Below are 24,529 nucleotides of genomic sequence, written 5' to 3'. Positions count from 1 at the left end.
ATATGTATCACTAGCATTAAAAATATTTAGGCCTATAAGAAAATGACAAGTTTAAATTAGTCAAATGTGTTGAATTGGTTATCTAACTACACAAACCAGTAAAGGCCTACTTACAGTTTGTCTTCACAGATAAGTCAGAAAAATATCAGCCCTTGGCATCCACTCTCTTCCTAAACTCACAGTGAATTCAATAAAAGCTGTCATCTGTTAAAATGCCCTCGCTCTGCTTCCCTGTAAATTCCCACCCACTTTTCAACAGCCAAACATGAAGAGGGGGGAGAGGGGCGGGGGGTGGCAAGTGGTGAAACACAGCCTTGCCTATAGCTGCAGCGTGAGTCTGTTTCTGGGTTAGTGCACAGGACTTCAGCTGGAGCTATCCAATCCTATTTCTGAAATATTTCAGAGGCAGGGGGAGAAAAGTAGGTCATCCACTTTCGTTTGACAGAGCAGCGCCATGACATCAAACTACTCTTCAGGAATTCAGTTTAGGGCATTTAAAAATGTGTCATACTGTAAACCATGACTCTGAGGCAATATTAACACGTTCATACTGACAGTGCATAGCACTGTATACTGGCTGATGAAAGAACCTCCTCACAACAAAACCATTTTGGAAGCAGCAACTTAAATTTAAAAAGCGCAAGCCGCCTACATGTGCAGTGAATAAAATATTGATAGCGTGTATAGCTGTCATGCAAGCTCTACAAAATAAATGAGTGTATAAAAACAGTGAATAATGGCCACAATTAAAATGCACAATGAACAGAATAAAAAAATCCAATATGTCACTGTACAGAGTGCCCTATACTTAGACTTAAAAGAACAGTTGCAATATTAATGCACTTTTGGATGCAGAAATAACACCTTAATGTTCAGCTTTTAAGGTGCGTTTCCTTTTTAAAGGAACATTCACCAATTAATTATGTTGAGGAGGGAATTAGGCCACTACTGAATTGCTACTACACATAATCTGGTTTGATGTATAGTGATCACCCTCCAGATACAATAAGCACAGGGTATACAGGTGCTAAGTGATAATGAGAAAAAGAAAAAAGGAGTCTGATATTATGTGCCACCGGGTTTAACACCTAATTATATCAAAACTTAGCGAGGACTAATGAAAATACAGTCAGGACAAAGATATCAGGTTAATGAGACTGACAAATCTTTATCCATAGAAAAATGGGGGGAGCACCTGCAGGCCCAACTGCATTGCCAGCATGTCATTAAGCCACATTAGAAGATTTAGTCTTTTATCCAGATTTGTTAGTGCATATCTTTTCTCCTGTTGTTTTTTTTAAACAAAGGAGAGTTAGTCATTAATGTCAATCATCTAGCTCTATATGAGGAGAATGATGATTCAAGACCATTTTGCTATTTCCAGCCCTTGTTGGCTTGTTTTTTGTTTACTCCAAATACATACTGTGGCTCGCCTCCAGGCAGTTTAGAGCTGAGTGAAGGCACAGCTTAATTCTTACAGAGGTATGCTGAAATGAAAACTGAAAATAACAAGCCGAGAGTCTTTGCTGAAATGAAAAATGAAATCAACTTTGTTCTGGAGATGAGAGCAGCAACTTGCTAGCTACAATCTACAATTATTATTCAAAATAAAGTTCCTCCTTTCAACCATGAAATGGGGAATATGAACAGAAGTATGGTTCTGTTTGTCTGGCACCACACCCACTATAATTGGTCCATTTTAAATTAGAAAATAAAACAGTATAATTATTGAGTCCACTACTTTATAAACCTATGATATGGAAATGTTTCAACCAAACCAAAACATAGGATCATATATTTTAAGCACAGTGTTAATAAATAATATGTAAGCTACAGTTCAGTGTAGTTTTATTTTCATTCATACAATGCTGTTTAGTTTTCCCATAACTCTCCTACGACTAGGGACCATTACTGAGACATCTTTAGGTGCATAAACTCTATTTTTAAAAAACAGAAAAAACTCCACCACTTGATAAACCTGCTGTACAATGGGGCATAAGACTTGTTTCAACTAAGCTTTTCCAGGCAGAAAACCTGTAGACAAGAGAGAAATTCCTCTTGGCCAAGTGAGATATTTAGACAGCCTAAATTTAGATTTAAGTTATGATGGACACCATTAAAACTGAAGTTAAGATGCTGCTATACTCCAAAAAACAGAATAGGTTACAGCATAAAATCTGATAAACTGAACGTATCACATTCAGAATGCTATGACTTTTGAGGACTGCTATTTGTAAAAATGAAGACATTTCAAGACTGTCTTTGATGAGCACATTTGGTTTATCAAGTCTCCAACTGGCTACTATGTGTTTTGCCAATAACAAAGTGGAGCCTTAAAACTACTAAGGATGTCCAACATCAAATCCAAACAAACCACATAAAGAGGAGAGAATCTTTCAAATCTACATTTTTTGAAACTGTGAGAAGCAATGTTAGGAATTGTAACTTGATAAACCAGATAAAGGGATGGGGTTCAGGGTTCAGGTCGCTTGGTGCTTTACTTCCAGCACTCGTGCAGAGCAGCTGTCATGCTGTGATAAGTCATGTCATGTTTGTGGAGCTAAAGAGAGCCAAACTGTTGCATCTCTGTCAAAACTACGGCTACACATTAGATGATCGAGGTTTGCTCTCTGAAGCTTATTCTGAATCCATGCTCTGATCAGTCAGAGCAGTTAACATAAGAACGTGTCAATGCACAAGATGCAAACTGACATATTTTCGATAACATAGAAGAATCGCCCCAGCTCTAAACATGATTGTGACCTCCAGACAGCAAGGAAAAGACCTCCTTTATTTACTTTATTTTGCTGAACAGGATAATAAAGCCATGACCCTCATCTGCAGTTTCTATATATTCTAGACTCCAATCAAAATCTCCACAAACAGTTTATTTTGAGTGCTTTGTTAGGACTAAAATTCTACAGTTGCAGTGTTTTCCACAAGGGTATTGAATAGCCAACAAGTGGGAAGGAACAGCCAAATTTCTGGCCATGAAAGCACAAATTTGATAGCCACTGGCACATTCTAATTGTGCTATTCCATAATTCACCCCAGTCTTAGTTACTTCATCTCATTTATTTATTCTAATTCTAATGTATTTATTTTTGAAGCATCAGCAGCAAATGCAGACCTAAACTTGCTGTGCTGTTTTCCCTTGATATGTGTAAATATTCCTGATTTATTTTTCCATCAACACGATGCATAGTTGTGGCATAAGCATGGTAGTGTGTAGGTAGTGGGTGTGAATGAGCAAAAGAGAGAAAGAAAAAAAATAGAGTACTGGTGGTTGCCATTAGAGCAAACCAGGCGTTGATGATCAGAGCAGAAGGCTTTGGCAGTGAAGTTGTCTGGTGGCAGTAAATGTACGTTTTGTCCACAAAGTCTGTGAGATTTAACCAGAGCAGAGTGAGCTGTTCTCTGACTCACAGGCATATTCAGCTGTACCTAGGTTGCAAAATGTGGGTAAAAAATATATGCAGTGCCTTTTAACTAGTCAAAAAATAGACTTGAAGCCTAAATAAATGCTTCAGGTCACATTTACACCTCTCAGATGCATGGAGCTGGTTAAGACAGATGCATTAGTTAGGTCAAGACAGGCAATTAGGCTTGTTGTGCATTTTACCCCACACAGTCTGTAAATAGCTCTTAACATTTAAAGCCACACCTTTAGTTTATATAATTAGTTAATGGCAAAATACACAAACTAAGACATTTTAAAGTGTGATGCGGAGCCAAACATTTTCTTCATATGACGTTTTAGTGTGTGTTTGCAATGCCTCTAAGAGATGGCTCTGCTGTATAAAGTGGAGTTTAAGTAAAAATAATTCATTCATTCACTCATTATGCCCATTATTATCTGTGTATAGGCCTATGGAGAATGCAGTGCTTTCAATTAACTTTTAAAATGCTTATTACACAATTGTCAAGTTGCTAGGTGTTTAAGTTTTTTTCCAAAAGAGCCTGTCTAATGAGGATGTCCCCTGTGCAATCAATGTAATTCTGTCATTTTCTAAACAGACACTGAAAAAAACTCTCCGCTCTGCATTTGGCAGAACACAACCTCTCAGCTGACCACATGCACACAACATATTCTTATAGAGCACGTGCATGTGGGGCTGATACAGATAGGCATGTTTCTCTATCATCATAGTCATATCATAATTAGGCGAAGGCCTGCGGTCTTAAGATGTACACACACAGCAAACAACAACTTGTTAATCAAAACTATTTTATTAGAATCAAAAAATAATATAATTAAGTAGCTGGCTAAGTTGTCCACTGTTTGGCTGGCAGCTGGCACTTGTGGAAAGCTCTGATGGTTGCAGAGTTTATCCAAAGCAAAAGTGGATTGATGAACTGCCACCCACGTTGCAACTGTCCACAAGTGACATTCATAAATCAAGTCAACGTTTTCACCTGACAAAACACAAATGTTTGTCCAGCTATTACAATTATTTGACCTTTTCTGACTATAGAAAGCCTGTGTCCCAGGAGGGCAGCAGAACACTTGCACACTTCTGTAACTAACACTAACACTTGTCTAACTAAGAGAACTGGACATAAGTTCCTCTATGTCTATATACAACCAGTCAACTACATTTAAATTCTGAATTTCATTATTTTATAATTTACATATGAAAAATATAAAATTCAAACATTTAGACTCATCATAGAACTGCAGTGCTCTTTCCGCTGGATGACCCACCCTTCCCTCTGCTGCTCTAGTGCTGAGGGTGTACAGTGCTGCATCAACCCCCACTCAGCCCATCCCCCACTGTAAGTACTGTACACATGCTATCTCAGGAGTGACCACAAGCTTGCAGAACAGGAGCTTCCCTAAGCTGAAATCAGTGTGCAGCCAAATAAACCTTGCTAAATGCAGCATCTTTGGTCAAAGCTTTTGGAAATAGAAGGATACATCTTGAATAAATGATTTTCTTTTCAGACTGCATCCTGTTAAAAATCATGCTGATTACTGTGTGCTCATAAGAGTGCAATTTTGCATGAAGAGAGTCACTGATATCTCTGAGCAATGCTATATGAAGATGTAAGATGGGGCTGGGGGCTTAGGATGAATGCAGAGATGACAAAGTTGCACAAATTAGTCGAGCTACAGTACATGACTATTTTCATCTCAAGTCAGGCCTTCACAGAGACCAAGCCTAATGCCTAACCATCTAAAAAAGCATTTACTATAGCCTGCTATGCTATCCACAAAAAAGGAACTGACTGAAGGTCAACAGACAAGATTAGACATTACATGGGCATGAGCAAAGCAGTGCTTGAAATGTCATTTGGCTACTACACTACACATTGTGTTCATTACAAGCAATATACAGTAGTTGGATCAGGCTATACAATGGGCAGTGAGGTGGCAGCTTTGAGCAACATCTACAGCAGAAAAGAACACTCCATGAATACTTAACATGATATGATGCAAAGTGACAGTCAAATGATGTAATGCTGCACAAAGCATAACTTTGAATAACAAATATGAGACCACCATGATTTTAAGCATATGAAAAAGGGTGCATGCACACACATGTATGTTCAAGCACTCACACAGACAAACAGCCACTGTCAAAGACAGTGCATTTCATGTGAAACCATTAAAGCCGTTGGTCATGTTTCGCAAAATGTTAACAAACCTCAGCCAGCTCTTTTTGCAAATTAGGAAAATGTAGGCCAAAAGCCCATCAGAGGCAGCATGCTGGAGCAGAAAATGGGCCATGCTAAAGTTTAAATTATAAACAAGACAATCTGCCTGATGTCAATATTTGCTTGTTATTTGTTTGAGGAAATCATTAATCCCACTCATCCACATGCCAAATGTGAACATGAATAACTCACATTCCAGGCATTTTCAAATGTTAGCTGGTGCTGTTCTAGTCCGAATTTTCCCAAATCCAGACAGAACACACATTTTCAACCACACAGCTTGCATCTGGGGGCTGATGGACCATGAACACATGTATAGGCAAACATACAGACAATTGTTGCTGCTGTTCTATGGGACAATTGCCCTTGTCTCTGCCCTGCAGTTTTACTGCTCACATTAAATACACAAAGACAAAATGTCCATTTCAGCGTCAGCAGGGTGGTGGTGGTGGCGTGCAGCCCTCTCCACCAAAAAGCCAAACAAAAGTACGTCCTTGTTGTCATGGACAGAATATGCCATTCTGCAGCCAGCAGACTGATGCTGTTGTCATGTACTCTGGAGCTTTACAATTACAGCCCAAACACAAGGGACATTTGTCAATCATAAAGGGGGAACTGAGTAACTGAGCAGTCCTGGGTCTGGAGTTAGCAACTAATCAGAAAGCTATTATTCTCTCTCCATTTTCTTTTCAATGATGAGCATACAGCCCACCTAATATTGTAGTCTCACATCTGGAATTACTTTGTTCTGATCAGTCAACACATATCACTAACCTAAGTCACAATTAAAGCTGATAGTTTGTATGCAAAATATGTGGTGTCAACATTGATGTGTGCAGTTATCGCTCTAATAATTACAACAATTAATGTGATGTTCATTCATATATGATGCCTAAAAACACACATAATTCTGAACCACAACTTTGTTTAAACTGGTCTGGTCTGTATTTGCTCTTTCTATTTATGAAGTCAGCATGTAACCTGCCTTCAATAAGACAAGAGCCAAACATTTTTAACATACAACACCATAGAAAGCTCTTGAATGAAAGGAAGGTGAAAAGCTTAGGCCAAATAAACATTAATGTTAGATTTAATGTTAAGATTTTTGTGCACACACATAGTACGTGCCTTGTACACACATTAGACATTTCAATAAGACCTATACATAGCGGCCACTTTAAATGAGCTTGATTTAATGTGACATTTTGAGATCACCAGCGTCAGTAGTAGTGTTCTAGGTTTTAAATGACTTTTTGTGTCCTGCGGTTTAAATGCTGTTTCAAATTGTATTTTACTTTATGCCAAAACTCATGGGGAAAAAGACTGCATACATGAATGTTAAGCCATTAAAATTGTAAAATATACTGCATAAAATATCACTCAGACTAAAAACATACACTGATAAATGTATCTGTGAGTGTGTAGATTTTTGTTCTTATAATTCAAGTTTACAAGTTCTTTTCTATTAAGTTAAAAGCAGGCAGTCCTACATATATGGAAATGGTCTCCTAATGAAGCATGCTGCATTCCTTATTGAGTCAATACAGGGAATGATTTGTTCCACATTACCCTCTGAGAGTGATAAAACTGAATATAAATTATGATTGAATCAGTCAAAAAAAAACCAACAACTTTTAAATTAATTTGTCAACAAGCAACTCTCTGCTCCTCATTTCTCTGATCAATGTGGGTGTGATGGTGCCGAGTGCCTGCATTGGCTGTTGCTATGTTACCAAGTCACAAGGATGGGGTTGGCAAGGCATGAATTTAAAAATGGCTTCTCGCTCTTCAATCTTGTCTGTCAAACTGTGTAACACTGCTAATGTGAATGTAAGCCATCTATCAGTATGTAAAAAACAGAAGCAGAAGGTGAATTAGAAAACGTATCACAGAGAACTTAATATTTCCCGTGGATGAATATATTTTATGAAGTGTTCCAGAAAAAAGCCAAAACAGAGGTAACTGCAGTCATAAAGCAGCAATTAGAGTTGTAGCAATGGTGCCATCATGATCGTCCAGTGAGCCTTCTACCATAATATCTACTGTAATCTACCATAATATCATGATTTTAAGTGGCTGAACTAATGACTATGTATTTTAGGAAGCGTTAGCCAGAGAATGCAAAAATGTAGAATGGGCTTATTATAATAGTATCTTGCGTCTGATTTACTTAAAGGCATAGTTCAACCAAAACTGAAAACCCTCATTCTAATTGAAGGATGGGTTTAGTATTTTAGTTCCAGAAAACACTGCAGGAGATTCACAGGAAAACAGTATTGCAGAATCTCCCAAACAACTAAAGCGAATCGTGACCAGTTTTCAAACAGAAAACACAATCAACCCTGACATGCCAAACTGACTTGAAAGACGTCCTTTACACCATGTTTTCAGACTAAATCTTAACTGTAGATCCTTAGCTTAGAGCCACGTTCATGTGCACACAGTCAGAACTGTGTGTGTGGGTTGTTGGGGGGGTCCACGTGCAAGTGAACAGCATGCCAAAGCATTAGAAGACTTGGATTACACCATATGAGCAGTGTGGAGGTGTTTTATGTTTGTTTTTGGTTGTGTTGTTTTTTTTGTTTGAAAACTGGTTAGCTGTTTGGGAGATTCTGCAACACTGTGTTCCTGTGAAACTCCAGCAGTGTTTTGTGGAGTAAAAACACTAAACCTGACCTTCAGTCAGCATGAGCGTGAGTAGATAATGATTGAACTTTCATTTTTGGGTGAACTATCTCTTTAAGGAAAAACTGCCCAATTTGTAGCCCAGTTAACATCAAACATACATCAATATAATATAATATTGGTGTAAATTCAACTGTTGAGTCAGTTTTATTGTTTTCATTTTATAGACTGTTTCCTATTTTTTATATTTTTCTTGTTTATAGTGTCCTAGTTTCTCTTATTGAAATTTGCACAGCACTATTCACAAGGCATGTGACACAGTTGAAGTTGTCCACTAATATTATTGTTGCTATTTTGAAGGCTATTCTCATGTACATCTAAACTTGTAACAATATATGCAAATGTTAGCCCTACGTCAACTGGTTTGCAATGTAACAACATAATGTACACCAGAACCAAATGTCAGGTTATGTCTACTTGCTGGCCATGGGGAGTAACACTACATTACAATAAATAGTATGCTCAGCAGTAAGATGTTTGTCCTAAATAGTAGATGCACACCACCACAGACCAGTAATGATAAACTTCAGGTGTAGTTCAGTTGACCTATACACTTGATTCTTCCTATCCCGAGCTATTGTTACAACAAAACTAAGAGTCCATAGCAATGCTTGCAGCTCTGCAAAGCTGTAGGTGGATTAAGTGCTTTGAGCTAAATGGCAGAGTCGGAATCAGTGTTGATTGCCAAGTAAAGGTGCAGAAGGTGCAGGTCTCAGAGTCAAAAACAAAAGAACAACTACAACAAACAAAAAGGTAGTGACAAAATATGCATACACTAAATACAGTGAAAACATCAGCACACCAACATGCTCATAATACAAACACGCTGATGTTAAGAAGGTGTGTTTACCGTGGTCACCATTGTAGTTTAGCACGTTAACATGCTAACATTTACAAATTAGCACTGAGCACAAAGTACAGCTTAATGGAATGTAATTAGCTGCACAGGTAATTGGTCATACATCTAAGTAGGCCATTAGACAAATTAAAATTTTAGATGAATGCTAGATGAAAGGTCAGGGTATCTTAGTTATTATAATTAATCCTCTGGGGAACATGAATATCAAGCAAGACCATGCATGCAAAGATCAGCTATTTCTATATAGGCCTAGTTATTCTTCACGCCTGCCAATGGGTTGGATTCTCCTAGAAATCAGATGAAACAAACCTATGTTTATGTCAAAGTCACAGATAATACCAAGCTAGCAAGTTCAAAAGAAGCAGGATGGACAATGCCATTGTCCTTCACAATGGCTGACAGTCATCTACCATTGAGCCCCTCAACTATCATGACATTGTGATTTGAAAACCCTCGGTATTTCAGGTAGCGTCCCCTCAGAGTTGCCACCTAAGTTTGGTTTTTAACACGTGAGAGAGAAAATGAAAAGAGGTTGTTGTTGTATCATTGCACTACTACTTGTGTTTATAATTTTCTTTTTAAACTAGGTTACAGACATGTGGCGCCGAGAGGAAGACCATTTTATCAAAAGCAACATCATCATCCATCACCGTTTCACTTTTGATAACGTCGTGCTAATTTGGTAGACATTGCCTAGCCCTATTTGATGTTATAGTTTGTGGTTATGGTGGTGGAAACACGAATGCTTTTGTCCACAGGGGGCTCCAGGATATTTCACACTGTCCCACAGATGGCAACCCCATGGAGGCACTAGAGGAAAACTCAGAGGATTATTTAGTGCAAACAGTGAATGCCTAATTTCATTCAAATTTGTCTTTTAAATTATAAGTGAAACATCTGACTTGCTGGTGGGGCTAGAGTAAGATATTTCAGTTTGGAGGACAGACTAACCATGAAGCCATATACTGGCCTGGCTGAAACCTTCCTGCCCAAGCCCTTATTGTAGGATAATTCCTCCACTGTTTTGCATATTCTCACAATTTCTTTATTTTACAATTACAGTCCCGTTTGAACTCCCACGCATATGTACAGAATACAGCAAGACGTAAGCCCTCAAGTCAGCGGTGCCTTTTCAATTATTTGTTTTAAAGGGGACTGAGAAGTTTAATGGTGATACGTCGTCGAAAATGTGAACTCCCCCCAGCGGTGGGGTCTCATGGCCACTTCCTCAATGCAGTAATGCGTGTCCGCAGGATTAGATAAAAAGCAAGTAAGCTAAATGTTAAATGAAAACATCTATCACGGGTATTAGTCGCCCTCCCCCATCCAAAATACAGTATCATCACACGGGTACGCGCATTTTAGCAAACGTCTTTTAGCCGACGCAACGGCGAAAGACACTCCCTTTAAAACAAGGACGGTGCCCTTTAAACAAACTAACGTTACGCCAGAACATAAGTTAAGTCCACAGTTTGGATATACAAACATTAAAACCAGCAGGGAAACCCAAGAAGTAACGCAACACAGTGACAAACTGCAACACTGAACTAACTGCTCAGGCTGGCTGCCGTTTGAAGGAAACAGTTGAGGACAAAAAAGTGGCTCGGGGATGCCCGGAGTGAGTCCCGGTAATAGATGCTTATTTACATCGATAACGGCCACGCAGAGGCGAAATTCAACCAGTAAAAACGTTCAGTATGTAACTGGCATTCTCCTTACCTACACAGTGAATGAGTTTGTGTCGCCACGAGTCAAGTTCCTGCCGAAAGCCGCGCCTGTCGATTGTGCATTGCTGCCGTTTACACTGACTCGCCATTTTCTATCGCTCTTGTGTGGCGGGCACCAGCACGGGAAGAGGAAGCGCTCTGTTGCGTGAACGCGCCCGCCTCCGTGTTGAAGAGGAAATCACTTCAGAGGGAAATGCTCACACAGGGTAACCAAATATCAGTCATGTCAGGGGCTATATAAGTATAAAATAAATAATTACGTCACCAGATTTTGCTCACCAATGTAAACAACAACAACAACACCAATAATGTGAATTTATCTTAAAAGAAATACAATGTAGAGCTTGCATTGATAGGTTACCTTGGTTTTCAAACATTTTAAGCCCAAGGCACATCAAAGGGCTACCCACAATCTCAAGCACACCTGTTATCATAGTGGTTCTGGGCAGTATGGTTTATAAATAATATCTTGATATTTTTAGGCTATGTCTGAATACATGATGTAGCCTCAATATACACATTTCCTCTAAAATAACAACAACAAATTCACAAATAGTGATTATCTTACGCAATATGATGCATAAGGGCAACATCAAATATCACATTATTTTTACTCAATACCTCAACATCAATACTGCAACAATATTGTAGGAATAACAATTGGTGCTTTTACAAAATGTTAACACAGAGAGATCTGATAAATATTCATCAGCAATGTGGATGGGGGCAAATAGGAATAGAATAGGAAAAAACAGTCTGGTCAGTTCAGAAAATGACATGACTTTACTGTAATGCAACCTTTAAAACCAAGAAAAAAAACACTTATTACATATCACAATATAACAATATCCCAAATCAGTGTATATTCTCATATGATGACATCAATAAAATAACAGTATATTATCATCATTTCATCAGACTGACAATACAACAATTTAAATCATACATTAAAGATGAGACAATAAAATTGAAAAGAGGAAGAGACAGACGTCTAATAATTCTCACTATCTGGCTCTCTATCACTAAATGGCAAAAACAAAGGTTCACTTTGAAGGGAAGTTTTTAAAGGATTTTAAAGTACAAAGTACTGATACAGTAAAATAAAAAATTATTAATAACTTTTTGTTGGAATAATAATGTATGATAGTCACAAGATTCCACAGGACACCTGGCCTTGCCTCACCCCAGTGTGCCGCAGCACACTGTTTGGGAACCGCTGGCCTACCATATGCTGTTTAGAACAAATCAAATATGGCTGAGGTATTTTCAGTAAAAAGGTCAGTAACTATGTGGCATCAGCGGGGCAACCAGGCAAAGCAGACAACTGCCCCAAGGCCCCAGGTTTACTATTTGTCAAACAGTGTGCAGTAATTTGGCAAACTAACTAAAATAAAATGAGATAGTTTGCTCCCAAAACAGATCCTGCATTGTTATTCAGTGCTTTCAGTATGTCTGTAGAGATGGTAATGTTGGTCTCCCACTTTGGTGGAAACAGAAATATCTCAAACCCTACAGGTTGGATTTCCATTAATTTTTGTACAGAAGTCCGTGGTTCCCAGGGGATGAATCCTAAATACTTTTGGTGATTCTCTAACTTTTCCTCCCACTGCTTTGGCTATACTATCACAAAATTATAGTTTAGTAATGCAGTTATTGCTTTATCTATACTATCAGTAGGTGATTTCCATCCCCATTAGCAACATTACCAAAAAGCATTCCCCTTAACCTTTCATGCCCCCTCTTCATCTGCAAGTAGCATAGAGAGTGCAGGAGCAGTTGTTTTGTTGTTGAATATGTTAGTCTATCCTGCCTGACTCATTGATCCTTCATCTGACTGAGTTTTGTGCAAGTTACAATCTACAGCCCTGACCGTGGCTGGTTTATTTGACAATAGTGTGACACGCTCTTTATGCATTATCCCTTCCTTGTACAGAAATTCATGATTCACAGAAGTTAATCTAGTCTGGTTTTACCTCCACCAAAAATTTTTGGACCTAAATATTGCAGTACCATTTCTTATCACTTTCTGTGGATTATTTGAAGCATACCTTATTCTGGATCTAGTTGGTGCCTTAATTGGATTTTCAGGAACAGTAACAGTCTATGGTGACTTTTCAGATTCAGATTCATCAGTATTTCATAAGAACTAATAAAATACATACTATCCTTGCAAGTTAGACATTTTGAGTGACTTAAAGGTAGAGTCAGTAGAATTTGTTCAAGCTGTTCATAAACACACCAGAAACATAGCTGATTTTTGAGTCTCATTCCCAAGATGTCAGTTACCAACATCATGAGTCGGTAAAGGGTCTCAAGCCCGGCAAACTAATGAGAAAAGAAGAGATATCAGGGTCTCTGCAGATACAGCCACCACCACACACTTTTAGGGGTCATAAGGGACATTTGAAAGGGATTGCGTTTATAACCAAGTCTATTCATTGTTTTTATTCAGCTAAATTTTGCACCCCACCAACACAGTACCTGTAACATTGCAATTGTGACATGTCATTTAAGACGTAATGTAATGTTACTGTAACATTAATGTTACTGCAATGTTACCATCATTGCCATCACTTATGTTACAGGTACATTGTTGAAATGTTATAACATAATAGATATTCTGTGGTTTTTGCACATCTGTGCCTTTGCATGATGTTTCTTGTTCTTACTATAATGTTGCTAAAATGTTGCAAGATTTACAAAAAGTGGCCAAATAGTGGCTAAAGTTAAAATAGCGTGCTGGCACTGATATCGCACAAATCGCAAAAGTTACATTGCAACTATGGTCCAGCAACATACCTGTGATGCTTAAAATAACATGCTGTCGATGACACTACAGAATTTCACTTTGTAGGTTAAACACTCTATGTTACAAATTATGTTGAAACTATGTTACAATGCCTTTTTGTTAGTAGATATTATGCCTTTAAGTTACTGTTGTTGAATTATTATTATTGTTGTAATTATATTATTATTATTATTATTATTATTATTATTATTATTATTATTATTATTGTTATTATTATTATTATTATTATTATTATTATGACATAGTGACACCTTTATATATACTTCACTAAAGACTATATATTAAGTATGTGACCTACATATTACACATAATGTATCCCAGACTGGGCTTCCCTTTCAGCTGTAGTGTTGCTGAGTGCTTCAAGAAGCTTCAGAAATATGCCTAACAGCCTTATAAAAATATGTCTGCCACAGTCTCTAAGCTGTAGCACACTAGGCCAATCAGAGAAAGTTTTCAATGGGAGCCTACAACAGTCATGCAATGAAATAGCGCGGCGGTCAGGCTGCAATGATGCTGTTGTAGTGCTGCCTTCAAAACCTGTTGGAATTGTCGGAATCATGAGTTGCAGTGCGCTTGAAATTCACTGCGAGCAGGCCACCAGTGGCTTGCAGAGAGAGGATTGGTTTCTATAGCCTAAATGTTGCTAAACATAGTCTTTATCGGCCAAATCGGATATAACCAAGGCAAATCAAAGAATATGATGTTACAATTTTATTGATGAGGAAGGCATTTCACGATTTTCAGTAAGCTGTTTCCTCTCAAAATCTAAATAAAACAACGGCCACAATAACTGTCTTTGTTACATATTTTATTATCACTTATAACAACCCATTGCATCAGAATCCTATATGAATGCATGTAATTGAACTCTGATGTCGGAGCTTACGAGGATCACGTGAACGCGACATACGTTTCTCAGCCGGTGTTTTCATATTTTTACGCCCCTCCGCTCCTGTACGGTGGTTTCCATGCTTCAGAGACGACAAACGTAGCGTACAGGTAAATGATAGCGTTAATAGGTGTTGCTGCTTTTCGCTTTTAGTTGTGTTGCCATGGGTTACAGACGGTTTTCATAGGCTTGTCAATAAAAACGGTAGACTATTGAGAAACGACTATGTAAAGGCTGCACCGATCGAAACATATTGGCAGCTTAAATTGGATATTTTCAATACCGGGTGTTTCATTCTTAGTGTGAGCTGATTAATTATTTATTCAATGGCGACCGCATGGGTAAAACTACACCTGACTGCCATTCTGGACAACACTGTCATCTGTTTCATAGCTGCTGAACAATATTTTGAAATGGTCACCATGCTGTTAGCTCTTGTTTATACATGTAGTCATGATACAGTCACGTTTTTCAGTCTGTTCCTACATAGAAGGCGTTTATTCGCCCATGTGTGTTTTTTAAACTGGGATCACCACTACATACACCAGGCATTACAGAGACGTCTTGCTTTGACAGTTATAGGATCTGGTGTAACTTGTCTTTATCCTCTGATCCGACACCCCACTGAAAAGTTACAGGGACAGGCACGTGCACTTCTTTCCATAACAATTTTGGCAACAATTTCACCTTACATAATAGTCTGGGGGCAGACAACTCTGCTTTAGCCATCATGTGCTGAAAAATAATCCTCTAATGTATTCAAGTGTTTGGAAGGTCTGTAACTAAAGACACTGAATGTTGGTCACATACTGAGCCTCATGCATAATTTTCTTTGTCTTTACTAATTTAAAAGGAAAATTAAGCACTGTTGTCCATTGAATGCATAATATATTCTTGCTGACAGAAAACAGTTATTCTGCTGCAAATTCTGTTCTTCTTCCTGCATCCAATGATGTCACAGTGTTGTCACTGATTTTAAGGAAGAAACACAGACTACTTCAGCTTTGATTTCTCGTCTCCACCTCTGGGTTGCCAGGGGGCCTGCTAGATGAGTATTTTTGTCAGCTAGCGCCATGTTTGGGGCCCACAAAGTAATAGCTATTGGCCAGGGTGGTGACAACATGAGTGCTGGAGTCACAAGCTCGCCCACAATGCATCCTTATACACGTGGGCACTTCTGCACAGCTCAATGAGCAGGAAAACTTTGTTTTCTTGATCAGTATCGCGTGCCTTCAGGAATTTATTGCAACACTGACTTGACAGCCACATTAAAAGTGCAGATTTTTTTCTTTAACTTATCAAAGATTTGAACAGGATATTTGCAATAACTAAAAGCAGGAATTGATTTTATTGGAAATTTTCACAGGTTCATACGTCGTTCACATTATCTGTTACTGTAATGGTTAAGTTTTGGGACAAAAAGGAGAGAATCTGGGAAAACTGCTTATAATTTGGGAATGTCCTGAATTTTTCAGGATGTCTGGTTTGATGTCTGTCTTTTTTGTGTAGGTAACCAGAGTGATACTAACTTCCAGGTTGGCCTACAAAAATACATCACTCCTGCAGCAGTCTATTCTACATAAACTATAGAATAACCTTTAAATGAACTGAAAATTCAAGTTAATGAATATTTTTTCATTTTTTGAATATACAGAAAATACAGAACGGCAATGATGATTCCGGGGAAATATGTATGTTGACATTGTCAGATCTGTACTTGATCAAGTGAAGCGACGATACCAGCTAGTTTAGCAGCAAAACCTGTCAAGACTGACAAGCTGAGCACATAATAAGCAAGCCGAGTTAGCAGTCATTCCTTTTGACCATAAAAGTGGCAGTAGGAAAAGACAGTAGAGCCCATCATAACTTCTGGACTTCAGAGTCAGACGAGGAAAAGATCAACAACAATATGTCCTTAAGAGAAGGTTACTCCCTCTGTTTCGTGAACAGAAGGACTAAGCCCATTAGGGAAAATTACCTCTTCACTTGCTTCCTTCTACTGTGAGGTTAGGGGTCATGGTCAGCTAAAGAAGCATCTCAGAGCTGGAAGAGATTCACAGATGACCACTCTGAAAAACATTCAAGTGCTTTTCTTTTAAACATAAATTGCTGATCACCACCGCAGATGTGTTCTTGCGCTCTGTTGCCAACGAGTGTGTTTGTGTGTTGAAAACAGGAGTGACATGACTCTGACCAGAGGATCTTTCACCTATGCCAGTGGGGAAGAGTACCACGGCGAGTGGAAAGAAGGCAAGACGATCATATTTCTCAGTTTTAAATAAAGTTTGAGTGCAAGCATCACCAGCGTAACCACGGAGATTACTCAGGCTTTCACTTGCACCTTCTGTAACTGTACATTCAGTCCTCGTAGTGTCTCTCCAATGCATCACTGTGTTAGTTATCAGCTGTTTGAAAAGGAATGGTGACACATTGACAGACTTGTAAAATGTATTCAGTGTTTGTTGCACAACATTTGGATTGGATTTAACAAGTTAATGTAACCAAATGCAAAAATGAACATCTTACTTATATACCCATAAAATATTAATATTAAACATTTTTCTGTCAAGAACACCTTGCTCGATTTTACTTTTCTAAAGCAATAATGTTGTCTACACATACTTGTACATAAGTTCAGCTCAACTCATGCAGTGTATTTCCACTATTTAAACATGATCTCATGCACACATGTTGGTAAAATGCGATCATATTCAGTAGAGCTAATACTGAGGAGACTGACATGCAAATAAAATGAAAGAGTGCTCTTGATTAGCGTTTGAGTACAACTTGTGACATTAGCTCAGGCAACGACACTCTCTGTCTCAGCATGGGCTTGATGAACAATCATAACTGCACATAAAGTATTGTTGAACCATATTATTTTTAGTGTCTGTGTGCACCCAGGTGAGAATAGAGAAAGAGCTTGGCTATTCACACCCAATCTGTTTATTTTAGATATAAAGAGCAACAAATTTCCTGCAGATAAGAGATTGTGGTTAAGCTCAGGACTCTGGTGTGGACAGCAGGGTCTAGTGTGGAATTAGAAGGCAGTATTAGGTTTTTTTGGTTTGTTTTCAGTTGCAATGTGTTTAGGTCTCGGCAACAAAACCAACTGGTGCAGGCAACAAAACTACTTTGTTAGGTTTAGGAAATAAAACTACTTGGTTAGCTTCAGGAAAAGATTGTGTTTTGTCTCTGCCATGTGGGGGTAAATACTCACATTAGCCATTTACATCCAGTGTGCAAATGGTATTGTTGGCTACGGACACCTGGGTGCTTGTCTCTGCCTTGTTAGGCTATATACACCTGGGTGTAATGGCCACATTGGCTTTTCCAGCCCAGCAGCAAATAGCCACATTGACTGTTCCACCCTGGGTGGCTGTTTACACCTGGGAGGCAAATAGCATTCTTGGCCATGGACACCTGGGTGTTTGTCTCTGCTATTTTAGGTTATATACACCCAGGTGTAAATAGCAACATTGACTATTCCACCCCAGGTGCAGATTGTCACAGTGGGTATTCCACCCACGGTGTCTAGTTAAACCTGGGGTGCAAATAGCATTGTTCACTATGAACATCTGGGTGTTTGTCTCTGCTTTGCCAGGCTATATACTCCCAGGTATAAAAATCAACATTGGCTGTTCCATCCCTGTGCAAGTAGCATCTGCCAGCTATTTTTCCATCTCAAGAGTCATTTGTGTTTACATAAATAATATTATTATACTATGAAGAAGCTAGCAGGAACATATACAAGGACTAGTGACAGCCAATATGTTAGGTTTCCTCTTCATGGATGTGTGCCGACTGGAAAGTTAAATCTTTCTGTGAAGAGGAAACGTCTTGTCAAAATGTTCACCTGTGGCAAAGATTATGAAGATGCTCACACTGCTTCAACTTTCTCCACCACACATGCACAGTGATGCTGGTGACATGCAAGCTCAAGCTATTTAATCAAATCCCAATTAGCTAGCATTGGCAGCCCATGACGAACAGAGCCAGATTTACCAGCTCTAGCTTTGTCAAATCTTCTGGATTAGTCTTTGGACCTGTTTGGAGAAATCTCAGAGAGTCTTGTGTCAGCTCCCGTTATAACCAAACCATCCTAAAAGACAAGGTACAGGACATCCAGGGCGTTTTATTTTGTCTTAGCATTGGGTTTGTGATGATTTTCAGCTGCTTTTAGGCAAACACTGTCCACACCATTTTAACTGGTGTATTCCTTCACCCATCAAATGCGCCTGCTTTTCCAATGTGGCAATCGAGGGTGTAAGCCAGTTGTAGCGGTTGTCCATAAACATGTAGGTGTGTGCCCTCTGACATGATTATAAGCTTCAGTAGTGGATCTTAGGCTACTAGGAGGGGAATACATGTACATTCCTTGACCGTTTTCTCAGTCTGGATCCTAAAGTAGAAATCCCTGCTAAATATCTGCTGGATTAGAGTGCTGTAATTCCCACCCCGCAGGAGGCAGATGGGACTCCTAATTCAGTAGTAAACCTTTAGCTGACAGAGAGAGGGAAGAAGGGGGGTTGGATACTTAAATCCGAGCACGTACTTACTCATGTGACATATGTAGTGGCTCCACAACACCAAGTGAATATAAAACCCTGAGCGGCATTGCAAGTTCAAATGTCATGCTCAGTTGGTCATCTCTTAGAGTATGTTACAAACTATTGCCAAAGAGTAATCCATAGGCAACTAAGTGGTTAGATGAGGCATGATGACACCCATGTGGATAAAATGTGCATCAGCAAATGGTAAAAGATCATCAAGATGTCAAGGTCGTCTGCCTTGACAGGATTTCTTGTGTTTCCATCATCTGTTTGAAGTTTGAGCCATCGCTCACTCTGATGGTGTGTGGCTTTTCAGGTCGGAGGCATGGTGTTGGCCAGCTCAAGTTTCAGGATGGAACCTGCTACACCGGCCAGTTTGAGAACGGACTCTTCCATGGCTCTGGTGTGCTGTTCTTCACAGATGGATCCAGGTGTGGGATCAAAAAAAAAAAAGTGTTGTCCTCAATCACACAGTTACAGCTGATAGCTGCAGGCAGCAGTTTGGGGGTTCGAGGGGTTCAAAATTAAAGCCACGAGCAGCAACAATCAGATTTCGGGCTTCACAAAGTAGAACAACAGCTAATTTGATTCTGTTTTAAGAAGGAGTGAGACCAATGACACACTTGTGTCATTGTCACAAACCCTGCAGTGTTTCAATATTTGTGCACCCAAAGTTTCCCCTTTGCCTCCCCTTTACAAGAAATTAAGGCGATTTATTACCATTGTACAATAAAATTAGAATCGTGGATCCTGCATCTATGTAGTATACATGTAGTATACGACACACAAAATACAACAAACACATAATTAATAATTATTTAAATTCAGAATAGAATGGGGTAAAATTCAAAACAAAAATAAAACAAAACAATATATATAGCTATTTACATACATATGCATGTACCCAGTAAATAATTCTGTACTAAACAGATGTCAGAAATCTATATGGTGGCCTTTTATGGTCCAACGGGCCTTTTGTAGAGTACATTGAGCTCGACTTGTGTGTCCAATTTCAAGTAAGTTGCATTGATGTGAAGGGTGTGGCCTTTCAGGCTTGAACCCTAATGACTAGGTGTGTCACAGTGTCTGTATTAAATCAAAAATCAATTGAAATGAGCTCCCAGTTTCACAAAGCAAATTGAAAGGCAGGATCTGCAGTTCTCACAGTATTTTTTTTCTCTCCGCCTCCTCCTAGTTGTGGCAACCAGTATGTGTTTGAAGAAAAAACAACACTTCAAAGACGACACAGCACAGCTGACTGGCTGTTATATCACATTTAATCTGTATAAAGCATAATTTAAAAATGTAAGTAACAGTGACAACAGTAAGTAACAGTTGTCGCGGCATAAAACCAGTGATCTGTTGATCTTTACAAATCGAAACTCGATAGTCTAACAATAGCATGACCGTCAGTGCAAAATAAAAAAATGTTTTATCTGAAAAATCAAATCAAAACATGACCTTGAAACAGACAGTCTTATTAAATTGTGGATTTGGAGAATCATGACTTCCTTTTCTGTTTTCAACATATCAGGTATGAGGGGGAATTTGCACATGGAAAGTTTCAGGGCACAGGAATCTTCAGTCGGTACGATGGCATGAAGTTTGAAGGAGAATTCAAAGATGGACGTGTTGAGGGATATGGTAAGTCTGTTGCATCACTGGAACAGTTAGTCCAACAGGATGTCGATATCCTCTCTCTCTCTGGTTGGTCATAGTGTCCCCCCTGTGTCTGTGCCTCCAGGGCTATTGACTTTCCCAGATGGAGCTCATGGTGTCCCGCGAAACGAGGGCTTGTTTCAAAACCACAAGCTGCAGAAGAGAGAGAAGTGTCCAGGAGTGGTCCAACGTGCGCAGGCTTCAGCCTCAAATGCTCGCAGTCTGGCCCTTTGACCGTCAGAGACCCTGGAGGAGACACAGTCAGGGTTCCAGCGCCTTCCAGGAGGACCTCAGGGATGTGTACTTGTATACTCCCCTCCAGCTCTTCTCTCTGTGTCTTTCTCTCTGTTTTCATGATCGCTTTCTTCTTTTTTTTTCTTTTTCCGCATCGTCCTTGCTTAGCCTTCACAGTGGCTTGGAATGCACATGCAACTTGACCAAACAATGGCTTTCTGTATGACTGACTTAAAATGCACAACACCATGAAGCACACCTTTAACTTCACAAGTCACGTAAACACCAAATGCTACCTGTTCGGATTCTTGTCCTCATGAACAGTGTCTTAGAATCGTTAGCTTTCATACATCAAACAACCGAATATGGGAGACCTCTTCTTACCATGTTATTGCACATCTGGTACTTTAAAGAGTTTTTTTTTCTCCTGCATTAGGAGGAGGTGTAAAGTAAGTCTGTATGCCGAAAACTTTAGCCACTAATGAGATAAATTCACCTTTAGAAATGCTGCAATCCATCACAACAGAGTGATACTTAAAGGTACCATGTGGAGTTTTTGACCACTGGTAGCACTATGGAGCAGTGTTTTTACAAATAGGTCCCAGTTTTGTTTTTGTGGTACACATTCTTACAGATGGTTTCACATTATTCTGCCGATTGACAGTCAGTAGTGGTAATGGACAAAGAAATGTAGCAATGGGCCCACAAGAAGAAGGCTACAAGCTAAAAAACATGGATCTAAACAACATGGTGAAAAAGTTGAGCCAACTCAAAATTTCAAGGCAGCTTACTGAGCTGTGAACGTTATTTGTCATTAGTTTAGTGCCTGAAAATTAAAAGGTTTTAATCGAAAATATTAAAATGTCAACCATCATTCACTTTCACTTCAATAAGTTTACTCAATAATTTTTGAAATATAATTTTTGGGGGTTTCTAAAACTTGAAGATTCAAGTTTATACAAAGACAAAAACTAAATTATTTCAGCGAAAGATTGGTAGTCAGTAAAACTTCTTCAAAACTTTGAAAAGAGTTTAAGTTGGGCTCAAAACACAAACATCTATTGCTTAGTAAGTTGGCTTGAATGTTGAGTGTTCTCGGCTTTTTCATTTTTACAGTGGTGACACAAGGTAAAATACTCTAAATTGGCTCTATGTATGTTTTATGAGGAAGTAAATGCATTCAGCACATTTTGAAAGATGCACACAGTGAATGTAAACATAGGTTTTGTTTGTTTACGCAAACACTCCACAGGGCACCTTTAAAATCTTGTCTCAATTAATAGTGCTGCTGCAAACTTTATCTTTGAAGGAATGCATTTTGTCACTGGTGTTTCTCCTTTTAGAGGATCAGTATTCACGTTTGCCTTAAAGACATTTTGGTACTAGAGTGCAGTTCAAGGGTGTCCATCTGAAAATTAGATGATGCACAGTACCCTCTCTCCTTCCTGTCTCCTCTGCATCATTCACCCTAAGGTGTCTGTCATCCTAATGAATTAGAAGTCTGTTTGAAGATTGCCTTGACTCTGAGAGACATGTTGCTAAGCTGGTGCTGAGTTCCAGCTCCCATCACTCACAAGTCCAGAAGCTCTCCTCTCTCCAATAAGCCTCCGTCTCCCAGTGGAAATCATTGGAGAGGAGATTTAACTCAGCTGGATAATTCTCTCATGCTTTCCCCTCTCTAACCTGAAAAGACTTGGAGGACTGGTCATCCACAGAGTTGATAATAAATCACGATTAAATACATTGAATTAGGGATGGAGATCTTAACTGAGGCAGCTGAATGAAAGAATTTATAAATCATATATATTTAACAGTATGTAATTCTAATGTATGTGTTTTTCTGTGAGGTGTATAGATATTCATCGTCACTGATTGTGTTTGTTCTGACCTTTCAAATGAATGAAAGGGATTTTGGATTTTTGAAGTGGGGTTTGTATGAGGTACTTACCTGTATTACCTACAGTGCATAGCAGTCATCAAAACCCCAGTTTTGAGAAGCAGCAGGCTAAGTAACGTACTGCTGTGGAGAGAAGCAGCAGCAAAATGTATTTTAGCCACCTAAAAAGGTGCAGCTAAAGAAATCAATATTAGTGTAATATATATCTAGAATGTTTTCACCACTTTAGCTTGACAACAGACAGCCCTTTTCTGGCAGGAAATAGCTGTTATATTAGCCAAATATTGCTCTCCCCAAACCAACCAGACTCCTTAAGGAAAAACAGTAATTTTACCTCACAGAGCAAAGGTGTTGCTGGACAATTGCTGCCTCTAGTTTGTTTGTGTCGTTGTGTGACTTTGGTGTTTTAAAGGGTTAGGTTGGATTTGCTTAAGTCACACAAACTAACAAACAAACTGCAGGGTCAAATCAGTGTTTTAACCAAAGGAGTTTGGTGGCTTTGGTATATATAACAGTAACTTCCTGTTGAAAAAGGCTGTCTAATGGCAAGGTCGAGCTGTGTTAATATTCTAAATATAGCGTTCACTTAAAATGATAATGATATTTTTTAGGTAGGGCTTCTTTTAGGTGTCTAAAACATGTTTTGGTGCTGACACTTTCCACACCAGTACATTGCTTGGCTTCATTCGCCGGTAATCTTGCTGCTTCTCCAACCTGGGGCTGTGCTGACCACAGTCTACCGCTGGTAATACCATTAGACTAGATACATACATCTCCACTTTAAAAAATCTGATCTCTGCCTTTAAGACATAATGGTTTGATAAGTCAGGAAGAAACTGGTGTTACTGAGTAATTTAAGACAGTGTGGTTGAGTATTTTGAGGTGTTATGAATTTATTAACCATTATAGCCAATCACAGCTATTCTGTGATTTCAGATTATTTCAGTGTACTTGAACAGTTAATAGGCCTTACAAAGCATTTGTAGATGTGGCTTGTCTAGGGTTGCCTGCATAGAACCTCAACCAAAGACAATCAAATGATGTTGTAGGTAAGGAAGCCTAGAACAGTCAACAGGAGTTACATGTGTTATTTCTTACAACTGAACATTAAAGACAAATCAACAAGGACAAACCCATCTGGGGTTTTCGTGTGCAAGAAAACAGAGGGACTGAAGATAAAACAGGGAACTGATATTAGATTGTGGTGTATATATTTCTGAAGTCTCTAGCCTAGATCATCACAGTTACTGATTTTCATTGTTGAGTGAAAAAAATCAATACTTAATATTGTGAGCCGATACTGTTGCTTGCTTTGAATATCCCCTTTGGTGCGGCAGTGTGCAGCACAGTACAATCAGAAAGATTGAAGATGGCGTTAGACACAGAGCAGTGCATGCATCAGTACCACACTCTACAAGCACACAATTATACTTTAATGTTTGCTGTATGTGCAAGGTGTGTAACATCCTGTATTTCAGATCATGTAATAGTATTTTTCCCTTTCTGCTATGTTGGAGACAACGCCTGCTCAAGCCTTTTTTGCCTACAAGCTCCTGCCT

The 24,529-nt window shown here is 38.9% G+C and overlaps 2 protein-coding genes across 4 annotated transcripts in view; one reads left to right on the top strand and one right to left on the bottom strand.

Moving 5' to 3' along the window:
* LOC146315346 (ligand-dependent corepressor) overlaps positions 1–11,092 on the bottom strand; it is a 31,499-nt gene extending 20,407 nt beyond the window's left edge. The window contains exon 1 of one of the 2 annotated variants that reach the window (XM_084736709.1): positions 10,922–11,092. In XM_084736709.1, the coding sequence (XP_084592835.1) occupies positions 10,922–11,018 (97 nt within the window). In that variant the 5' untranslated portion in view covers positions 11,019–11,092. The remainder of the gene's footprint in view (positions 1–10,921) is intronic. The other variant, XM_084736708.1, reaches the window with a different exon arrangement.
* On the top strand, positions 11,004–23,422 carry morn4 (MORN repeat containing 4). 2 transcript variants are annotated; one of them, XM_084736710.1, is made up of 5 exons: positions 11,004–11,135; positions 16,804–16,877; positions 19,497–19,611; positions 20,715–20,824; positions 20,925–23,422. In XM_084736710.1, the coding sequence occupies exons 2-5, from the start codon at positions 16,811–16,813 to the stop codon at positions 21,071–21,073; spliced, it is 441 nt and encodes a 146-aa protein (XP_084592836.1). In that variant the 5' UTR covers positions 11,004–11,135; positions 16,804–16,810; the 3' UTR covers positions 21,074–23,422. The 2 variants fall into 2 exon arrangements, with proteins under 2 accessions (XP_084592836.1, XP_084592837.1); XM_084736711.1 differs by lacking the exon at positions 11,004–11,135 and adding an exon at positions 14,654–14,737.
* The last annotated feature ends 1,107 nt before the right edge of the window (positions 23,423–24,529 follow it).

This window comes from Lutjanus erythropterus, chromosome 14, assembly GCF_056507025.1.
Source record: "Lutjanus erythropterus isolate fLutEry1 chromosome 14, fLutEry1.hap2, whole genome shotgun sequence".
Classification (NCBI taxonomy): Eukaryota; Metazoa; Chordata; class Actinopteri; order Lutjaniformes; family Lutjanidae; genus Lutjanus; species Lutjanus erythropterus.
This window is presented reverse-complemented; position numbering and strand designations above follow the sequence as displayed.